We start from the raw sequence: 10,000 nt of genomic DNA, 5'->3' as shown, positions 1-10,000 counted from the left end.
TCTCCCTCCCTCTCTCTCTCTCTCTCCCCCTCTCTTTCTCTCTCTTCATTACGCCCTCTGTGTCTGCAGCCTCTTCTGAGGTTTATCTTTAAGCTTAAGGGCTTCTCTGGACCATCAGGCACAAAAGAAAGAAAGGAGCCGTTTGCACTGGATCTCAGTGTTTTTCTTTTCTTCAGGCTGTGTGTTTGTGTTTTTGTTTATGTGTTTGTGTTTTTGTGTTTGGTTGTTTGTGTTTTGGTTTATGTGTTTCTCACGGAGGAGTTGCTTCACCTCCTGTTTCATTACCCTGGAAGTATTGTGAAACACACACACACACACACACACACACACACACACACACACACACACACACACACACACACACAGACCGAGAGCGAGAGAGAGACACACACACACACATAGAGAGAGAGAGTGTCAGACACACAAACACACAGAGAGAGACAGAGACAGAGACAGAGACAGAGACAGAGACAGAGACAGAGACAGAGACAGAGAGAGAGACAGAGAGAGAGACAGAGAAAGAAAGAGAGAGAGAGACACACACACACAAACACCCCCATCCTAAGACCTTATGTTATGTGCTGACCCATGTAGTTTAACCTGTCCTTCAGCATGGGGTGACTTTTTGTTTTTTTTCTTCTTCTTTTTTTCCCCATGCTTGGCCCTCTTAAAGAAGCTTCTGGTAGACGTGCTGATTTCACATGCCCCTTTAAGTGTAGGTAACCTTCTGAAGAAGCTTCTGGTAGACGTGCTGATTTCACATGCCCCTTTAAGTGTAGGTAACCTTCTGAAGAAGCTTCTGGTAGACGTGCTGATTTCACATGCCCCTTTAAGTGTAGGTAACCTTCTGTGTCTGCCCAAGACGTGTGATTACCTGAACACCTAAACCTAGACACTAGACATTATGAAGCCCAGAGGATGGCGTGGGACCTGTGTGGGAAGGGGGTGATGGTGTTCTAACGACCCTGCGTAAAACCCACCTACACACACACACACACACACACACACACACACACACACACTCCTGTCAGTACCCCCCTCCACTCACTCACACACACTCCTGGAGTTCTCTGTGTGTGCTCGCATACTAATGCTTATTACTAACTGTCCAGCAGGCTTCAGTTACATCAAACAGGCCTTCATCTCACTACTGTCTAAACCTCTGGCCTTGGCTTTTCACCATGTGTGAGTGTGAGTGTCTGAGTGTGAGTGTGAGTGTGTGTGTGTGAGTGTGTGAGTGTGAGAGTGTGTGTGTCTGAGTGTGTGTGTCTGAGTGTGAGTGTGTGAGTGTGTGAGTGTGTGAGTGAGTGTGTGAGTGTGTGAGTGTGTGAGTGTGTGAGTGTGAGAGTGTGTGAGTGTGTGAGTGTGAGAGTGTGAGAGTGTGAGAGTGTGTGTGCTGCACTCAGGTTTGCTTCCCTCAGGCTGTCGCTGGGCTGGGCCAGGCTTAAGCAGGATTGGATTGTGCAACCTTCCAGGAGCTATTTATAGAGCGGACGATTATTCAGAGAGAGAAAGAGACAGAGAGAGAGAGAGAGAGTGAGACAGGGAGAGAGAGGCAGAGGCAGAGAGAGACAGAGGCAGAGCGAGACAGAGGCAGAGAGAGAGAGGCAGAGAGAGAGAGAGAGCTAGGCAGAGAGAGAGGCAGGGAGAGACAGAGAGAGAGAGAGAGAGAGAGAGAGAGAGAGAGGCAGAGAGAGAGAGAGCGAGGCAGAGAGAGAGCGAGGCAGAGAGAGAGAGAGGCAGAGAGAGAGAGAGGCAGAGAGAGAGAGAGGGAAAGGGAGAGAGAGAGAGGCAGGGAGAGAGGGACAGAGAGAGAGAGAGGCAGAGAGAGAGAGAGAGAGGGAGAGAGACAGAGAGAGAGAAATAGAAAGGGGAAGAGGGAGCCAGGCGGACATAGTGCATGTGGAGTGAACACCGTCTCTTGAAAGGGACGAGTGTCTGGTTTTCAGGAATAGCAGCCCCCAGCAGCTACACACTCCCCCATCAACACACCAACACACACAATGTCTGCTTGTACCCTACTCCCCACACACACACACACACCAAGACAAGGACCCACTGCTGGAGTCACACAAAGGGATGGAGCAGAGGACTGCTTGGGCATTTACTCACACACACACACACACACACACACACACACACACACACACACACACACACACACACACACACACACATGCAGCTGTTATGCTGTAGTCAGGTCCCACAGGTTTTCTGTCTGAGATTTTGGTAACGTTCTTGAACTTAAGTGACAACTACTTTGAAATGTAACTGAGTTCAAATGACTTAACATTTAGTTTTGTTTTCTTTCTTTCTTTCTTTCTTTTTATCTCTCTTTCACTTTCTGACTTTCTCTTTTCTCTCTCTCTCTCTCTCTCTCTCTCTCTCTCTCTCTCTCTCTTTTCTCTTTCTCTCTCCATCCCTCTCTCCGGAACAGCCACAGACAGTAACCAGCGTTTTCAGGAGACGTGTTTCGCTTTCGCTCTGACTCCCCAACAGGTTCAACAGATCAGCAGTTCCATGTGAGTACTGTGTCTGTGTGTTTGCGCCTGTGTGTGTGTGTGTGTGTGTGTGTCTCTGCATACCTGTCTGTTCGTGCGTGCTTTCGTTCGTGTGTGTGTGTGTGTGTGTGTGTGTGTGTGTGTGTGTCTCTGCATATCTGTGTGTGTGTGTTTGTGTGTGTGTGTGTGTGTGTGTCAAGGATTCACTGGCTGTAACCCCCCACCCCCCACGCCTTATGTTAAAGTATCACCTGACCTTTCCTTTGCGTCATGGGTGTGTAAGCCCCCTCCCCCGCAGTGGTTGGGCTGTAGAGCTCTTGTAGTGATGGAGGAGATGGTGGTTGTGTGTGTGTGTGTGTGTGTGTGTGTGTGTGTGTGTGTGTGTGAGTGTGGTTGGGCTGTAGAGCTCTTGTAGTGATGGAGGAGATGGTGGTTGTGGGTGTGTGTGTGTGTGTGTGTGAGTGTGGTTGGGCTGTAGAGCTCTTGTAGTGATGGAGGAGATGGTGTGTGTGTGTTTGTGTGTGTGTGTGTGTGTGTGTGTGTGTGTGTGTGTGTGTGAGTGTGTGTGTGTGTGTGTGAGTGTGGTTGGGCTGTAGGGCTCTTGTAGTGATGGAGGAGATGGTGTGTGTGTGTGTGTGTGTGTGTGTGTGTGTGTGTGTGTGTGTGTGTGCTGTAGAGCTCTTATAGTGATGGAGGAGCTGATCTAAATCTGCTCCAGCCTCCTCCACCTGCCTGTGTGTGAATGGAGGAAAGGACACTGCTTAGGAGAAAACCCTCTCACATTCCACATCCCAATCTGTCTGCAATGTTTTTACAAATATGCCTCATTTATGACAAGGCTGGCTAGAAACCTGACTCTTCTCTCTCTCTCTCTCTCTTCCCTCCTCCCTTCTCTCTCTTTCTCTCTCTTTCTCTCTCTCTCCCCTTCCTCCCTTCTCCCTCTCTCTCCTCCCTCCCTCTCTTTCCCCATTCCTCTTCCCTCTCTCTTTCTCCCTCCATCTTCTCTCTTTCCCCCTCCTCTCTCTCTTTCCCCCTCCTCTCTCTCTCTCTCTTTCTCTCTCTCTCTCACAAACATTCCTCCTCCTCCCTCCATAGGGACATCTCGGGGACCAAGTGTGATTTCTCAGTTCAGGTTCAGCTAAGGTAAGACCTTCTCTATGCTGCATCTGCCTTTAGTTTGTTTGACAAACCCCCCCCAACAGACCCTCTATGTTAGTGCATATCCCTCACCCCCACCCCCGCCCCATCTCAGCAGGAAAGAAAGCAAGACTAGCTTACATAATGTGCTCATGTACCAAACACCTAATGTGTTCTGTCTGGCTGCAATGTCTGCCAGTTGTGCCACCTATTTACCGTGTAGCCTTCAGAGTGTGCCACCTACTTACCGTGTAGCCTTCAGAGTGTGCCACCTATTTACCGTGTAGCCTTCAGAGTGTGCCACCTATTTACCGTGTAGCCTTCAGAGTGTGCCACCTACTTACCGTGTAGCCTTCAGAGTGTGCCACCTATTTACCGTGTAGCCTTCAGAGTGTGCCACCTACTTACCGTGTAGCCTTCAAAGTGTGCCACCTACTTACCGTGTAGCCTTCAGAGTGTGCCACCTACTTACCGTGTAGCCTTCAGAGTGTGCCACCTATTTACCGTGTAGCCTTCAGAGTGTGCCACCTACTTACCGTGTAGCCTTCAGAGTGTGCCACCTACTTACCGTGTAGCCTTCAGAGTGTGCCACCTACTTACCGTGTAGCCTTCAAAGTGTGCCACCTACTTACCGTGTAGCCTTCAGAGTGTGCCACCTACTTACCGTGTAGCCTTCAGAGTGTGCCACCTATTTACCGTGTAGCCTTCAGAGTGTGCCACCTACTTACCGTGTAGCCTTCAGAGTGTGCCACCTACTTACCGTGTAGCCTTCAGAGTGTGCCACCTATTTACCGTGTAGCCTTCAAAGTGTGCCACCTATTTACCGTGTAGCCTTCAGAGTGTGCCACCTATTTACCGTGTAGCCTTCAGAGTGTGCCACCTACTTACCGTGTAGCCTTCAGAGTGTGCCACCTATTCACCGTGTAGCCTTCAGAGTGTGCCACCTATTCACCGTGTAGCCTTCAGAGTGTGCCACCTATTCACCGTGTAGCCTTCAGAGTGTTCCCAACATGTAGTCCATTCAGGTCCCTCACTCACTGTATAGATGCATTGGAGGTCATATTGAAAGGGTTGTTGTTGTTGTTGTTGTTGTGTATTTCTATAGGATGCCTGGCTTCTCTGGGACGCTGTGTTCTCTGGCACACTAGCGATGATAAATAAAGCATCACCCTTCTGCACTTTTACAAGGCTTTGTGTGTTCAAACATGGGAAGGTTTGACACCTTTAACACTCTCTCTCTCTCTCTCTCTCTCTCTCTCTCTTCTTTTCTCCCTCTCCCTCCCTCCATCTCTCGCAGGTTTTGTCTGTCGGAGACGAGTTGCCCTCAGGAAGACCACTTCCCTCCCAACCTCTGCGTCAAAGTGAACGGCAAGCCATGCAACCTTCCGGTATGTTCCCTACAGTCAAACTCCAGTAGTGCCTCGTCAGGGCAGCTCTGTCTCAAAAACCAGCCGTAGTTTCCCACACTGATCTGGACAGACATGTAAGCACCATAGGTGGAGCTTTGTCAGATACCCTCCCCTACACACACACACACACACACACACACACACACACCAGTTTCCCACACTGATCTGGACAGACATGTAAGCACCATAGGTGGAGTTGTGTCAGGTACCACGGCAGTCCTAACTTGTCCTAACTAGTGTTTTTTAGTCATTGAGAATCGTATTAGTCCAGTTGTGCTGCCCCCTGCTGGGGGAAATGGTTCAGTGCCATTGCTACTGCCACTGCCCTATTGAGAACATTTACATTTACATCTCGTCATTTAGCAGACGCTTTTATCCAAAGCGACTTACAAGGATGTATACACAATTTACATTTTACACTGATGGCACACCGCACATCAGGAGCAATTAGGGGTTCAGTGTCTTGCTCAAGGACACTTCGACAGGGAATCAAACTAGCAACCTTCTGATTACATTCTGAAACATAGTGGAGTGAGTCATAGCATAACAAATACTACAGGCAGGTCACCGTACACAGCTAGTGTCCACTGACGGTGCGTTTACCCCACCCCCCCCCCCCAGGGTTACCTTCCCCCCACCAAAAGCGGCGTGGAACCAAAGCGTCCGAGCAGAGCCATCAACATCACCTCACTGGTGCGCCTCTCCACCACGGTCCCCAACACCATCATCGTCTCATGGACGTCGGAGATCGGACGGGTAAATGTGTGTGATGGGCTGTGTGTGTGTGTGTGATGGGGTGTGTGTGTGTGTGTGTGTGTAAATGATGGGGTGTGTGTGTGTATGTGATGGGGGGTGTGTGTGTGTGTGATGGGGTGTGTGTGCGTGTGTGTGTATATGATGGGGTGTGTGTGTGTATGTGATGGGGGGTGTGTGTGTGTGTGTGTGTGTGTGTGTGATGGGGTGTGTGTGTGTGTGATGGGGTGTGTGTGTGTGTGTGTGTATGATGGGGTGTGTGTGTGTATGGGGTGTGTGTGTGTGTGTGTATATGATGGGGTGTGTGTGTGTGTATGTGATGGGGTGTGTGTGTGTGTGTGATGGGGTGTGTGTGCGTGTGTGTGCGTGTGTGTGTATATGATGGGGTGTGTGTGTGTATGTGATGGGGGGTGTGTGTGTGTGTGTGTGTGTGTGATGGGGTGTGTGTGTGTGTGATGGGGTGTGTGTGTGTGTGTGTATATGATGGGGTGTGTGTGTGTGTGTGTATATGATGGGGTGTGTGTGTGTATGTGGTGTGTGTGTGTGTGTGTGTGTGTGATGGGCTGTGTGTGTGTGTGTGTCTGTGATGGGGTGTGTGTGTGTGTGTGTGTGTGTGTGTGATGGGCTGTGTGTGTGTGATGGGGTGTGTGTGTGTGTGTGTGAGTGTGTATGTGGTGTGATGGGGTGTGTGTGTGTGTGTGTGTGATGGGGTGTGTGTGTGTGTGTGCGTGTGTGTGTGTGGTGTGGTGCATCTGTAGGTCAAGTGACCTTTCTGTTCATCAATCATTTTAGGTGGAAATGACACTTTTGCATGTGTGTTTGCTAGGTATATATAGTGCCGTCCCTAGAGCCGTGGCAGAACATCATCATTACAGGAGGACCCTAACAAGTGTGTGTGTGTGTGTGTGTGTGTGTGTGTGTGTGTGTGTGTGTCTCTGTGTGTGTGTGTGTGTCTCTGTGTGTGTGTGTGTGTGTCTCTGTGTGTGTGTGTGTGTGTGTGTGTGTGCGCGCGTGTGTGTGTGTGTGTCTCTGTGTGTGTGTGTGTCTGTGTGTGCGTCTGTGTGTGTGTGTGTGTGTGTGTGTGTGTGTGTGTGTGTGTGTGTTCCAGAGTTACTCCATGGCTGTGTACCTGGTGCGCCAGCAGTCGTCCTCAGTGCTGCTCCAGAGACTGCGATCAAAAGGCATCAGAAACCCAGACCACTCCAGAGCCCTCAGTGAGTCACCCCTGCACACACACACACACACACACACACACACACACACACACACACACACACACACACACACAGTTACACAGTTAAAGAGGACACCCCTCTCCATCTACACATACACATACACACACACACACACACACACAGAGTTAAAGAGGACACCCCTCTCTATCTACACACACACACACACACACAGACAGTTAAAGAGGTCACCCCTCCTCAGCTCCACACACACACACACACACACACACACACACACACACACACACACAAAGAGTTAAAGAGGTCACCCCTCCCTAGCTCCACACACACACACAATTAAAGAGGACTCCCCCTCCACAGCTCCACACACACACACACACACACACACACACACACACACACACACACACAGAGTTAAAGAGGTCACCCCACCTCAGATCCACACACACACATACACAGAGTTAAAGAGGACTCCTCCTCAGATCCACACACACAAACACACACACACACACACTTAAACAGGACTCCCTCTCCTCAACTCCACACACACCCATACACCACACACACACACACACACGCTTCATTCATCTATAGGAGTCTTAAGAGGATGTCCTTCGTCCTCTAAATAAAAACATTTTAGGGGATATCTCACAGAGTGAGTGAGTGTGTCTGTCTCACAGAGACATTTATATGTCTACACACATGTACACATTCGTCAGTAGGGGTGTCTCCACGTGTCAAACCCATGATGTTGGTGTTGCTAGTGCCTCGCTCTACCAGGGGAGCCCCAGCACCACGGATAGGATGTTCCATATCCCCATGTTGTGATCTTTAAAGGTGTTGTTCCATATCCCCATGTTGTGATCTTTAAAGGTGTTGTCCTGTAGCCCCATGTTGTGATCTTTAAAGGGGTTGTCCCATATCCCCATGTTGTGATCTTTAAAGGTGTTGTTCCATAGCCCCATGTTGTGATCTTTAAAGGAGTTGTCTCATATCCCCATGTTGTGATCTTTAAAGGAGTTGTCCCATATTCCCATGTTGTGATCTTTAAAGGTGTTGTCCTGTAGCCCCATGTAGTGATCTTTAAAGGAGTTGTTCCCATATCACCATGTAGTGATCTTTAAAGGAGTTGTTCCATATCCCCATGATGTGATCTTTAAAGGTGTTGTCCTGTAGCCCCATGTTGTGATCTTTAAAGGGGTTGTCCTGTAGCCCCATGTTGTGATCTTTAAAGGGGTTGTCTCATATCCCCATGTTGTGATCTTTAAAGGTGTTGTCCCGTAGCCCCATGTTGTGATCTTTAAAGGTGTTGTCCATATCCCCATGATGTGATCTTTAAAGGTGTTGTCCTGTAGCCCCATGTTGTGATCTTTAAAGGTGTTGTCCTGTAGCCCCATGTTGTGATCTTTAAAGGTGTTGTTCCATATCCCCATGTTGTGATCTTTAAAGGTGTTGTTCCATATCCCCATGTTGTGATCTTTAAAGGTGTTGTTCCATATCCCCATGTTGTGATCTTTAAAGGTGTTGTTCCATATCCCCATGTTGTGATCTTTAAAGGTGTTGTCCTGTAGCCCCATGTAGTGATCTTTAAAGGTGTTGTTCCATATCCCCAAGCCTTTCTCTATTGCATTTGGGTGAAAGTGGTTCATGAGGCAGAGGAGGCGATTAGCAATCGGGAGGTTGACCAATCAGGAGTTTGCTAGTTCAATCCTGACTCGTCATCACCAACTTTTGAAGTGGACTTGAGCAAGACACTGAACACCCCCCCACCCCCTCCCAATGTACCGGTTGGCAACTTAGATAGTATGTGTATGAATGGATAGATGTCTGAGGCATTCATCTGTGCAGCGGTTTGAGTGCTCTACGAGTAGAAAAGGGCTATTTAAATGCAGTCCACTTACCATTTTGTTCTTTGTTGTTCCTACAGTCGCAGAGTCTGAGGATTGTAAGATAGCTAAGAGTTGCAGCAGTAGACGTGGTAACCGTGGTAACCTTGGGAACAGCAAGTCTGTGTGCACATGATGGAGACAGGGCAAGCCCAGACAAGAACACACCAATTTAATGAAGAGCATTGCAGCCTTGGTTCACATTGAACCTAACAAGACTTTGGTGCATACCATCGATCGTTGTCTTTTAATCTGTGCTCTACTCACTCACTGTATGAAACACATGTGCTGTCCTGTCTGTAGCTGCCAAATGTGAGGACCCTGCCTGATGTGAGTCCGCCGCTGCCTGATGCGAGTCCGCATGCGCAAACACAAACGGTTTACGGCAGAAGGCTCAGGAGCAAACTATCCAAGACGTGCATTCTCATACATGTTTTAATATCAACGTATCTGGCTTCTCTTAACGCATAATGTAGGTTTATTTAACGTAGTGTTTTATAATTTTGTCAACGGTTTACAGCATAAGGCTCAAGTTGTATTACTGTTACTAGTAGGCTAATGAATGCACTGCTTAACTAATAATTCAATAAACATGAAGCTTAACATCATAAACCTTGGTGGATTTCAAACGTAAACAAATGCGCTTGTCATTCCACTTCATGCTGTAGCCTACACCACCAGCATTACCTGAACCTGGCTCGTTGTACTACAATAGTGTCGCAAAGTTTGCGCATGCGGACTCACATCAGGCAGGTCCTCACATTTGGCAGCTACACTGTCCCCTAACAACCACCGTTCAATAGCTAGCCTTGAGCCAAAAGTTTTAAGGTTTCTTTTCTCCAGTGGTTTGTGTGTGAGCAGTTGTATGGTTTCTTTTAAAAGAGAGAATATCTGCCGATGTAGGAAAGGGCTCTATTTCTTCAATCACAACAGAAGGGAAACCTCTTTAGAAAAATTCTGAAAATTCCCAAAATTCCAACGACAAATGGGGTCTCCGGCATGGAGTGGCACTGAAGCAGGCTACGCCGTAGAACACGAGGCCACCGGCTTCTGAGAGGCTGCGCTGCTGTGACACAGCCCGCCGACTGTGCTGGGATCAGTGTGTCCATGTGTGTGTCAGT

At 48.6% G+C, this 10,000-nt stretch overlaps 1 protein-coding gene across 1 annotated transcript in view; it reads left to right on the top strand.

Moving 5' to 3' along the window:
* Window positions 1-10,000, top strand: part of pias1b (protein inhibitor of activated STAT, 1b) — a gene marked incomplete at its 5' end in the record, with an annotated part of 39,436 nt that overhangs the window by 21,322 nt on the left and 8,114 nt on the right. The window contains 5 exons of the mRNA XM_080847384.1: window positions 2,438-2,522; window positions 3,597-3,644; window positions 4,936-5,026; window positions 5,669-5,803; window positions 6,909-7,014. Of these exons, the coding sequence (XP_080703510.1) occupies window positions 2,438-2,522; window positions 3,597-3,644; window positions 4,936-5,026; window positions 5,669-5,803; window positions 6,909-7,014 (465 nt within the window). The remainder of the gene's footprint in view (window positions 1-2,437; window positions 2,523-3,596; window positions 3,645-4,935; window positions 5,027-5,668; window positions 5,804-6,908; window positions 7,015-10,000) is intronic.

The sequence above is a fragment of the Sprattus sprattus genome, assembly GCF_963457725.1.
Source record: "Sprattus sprattus genome assembly, chromosome: 11".
Classification (NCBI taxonomy): domain Eukaryota; kingdom Metazoa; phylum Chordata; class Actinopteri; order Clupeiformes; family Clupeidae; genus Sprattus; species Sprattus sprattus.
The sequence above is the reverse complement of the archived record's forward strand: the minus strand, read 5'-3'. Positions and strand labels throughout refer to the sequence as shown.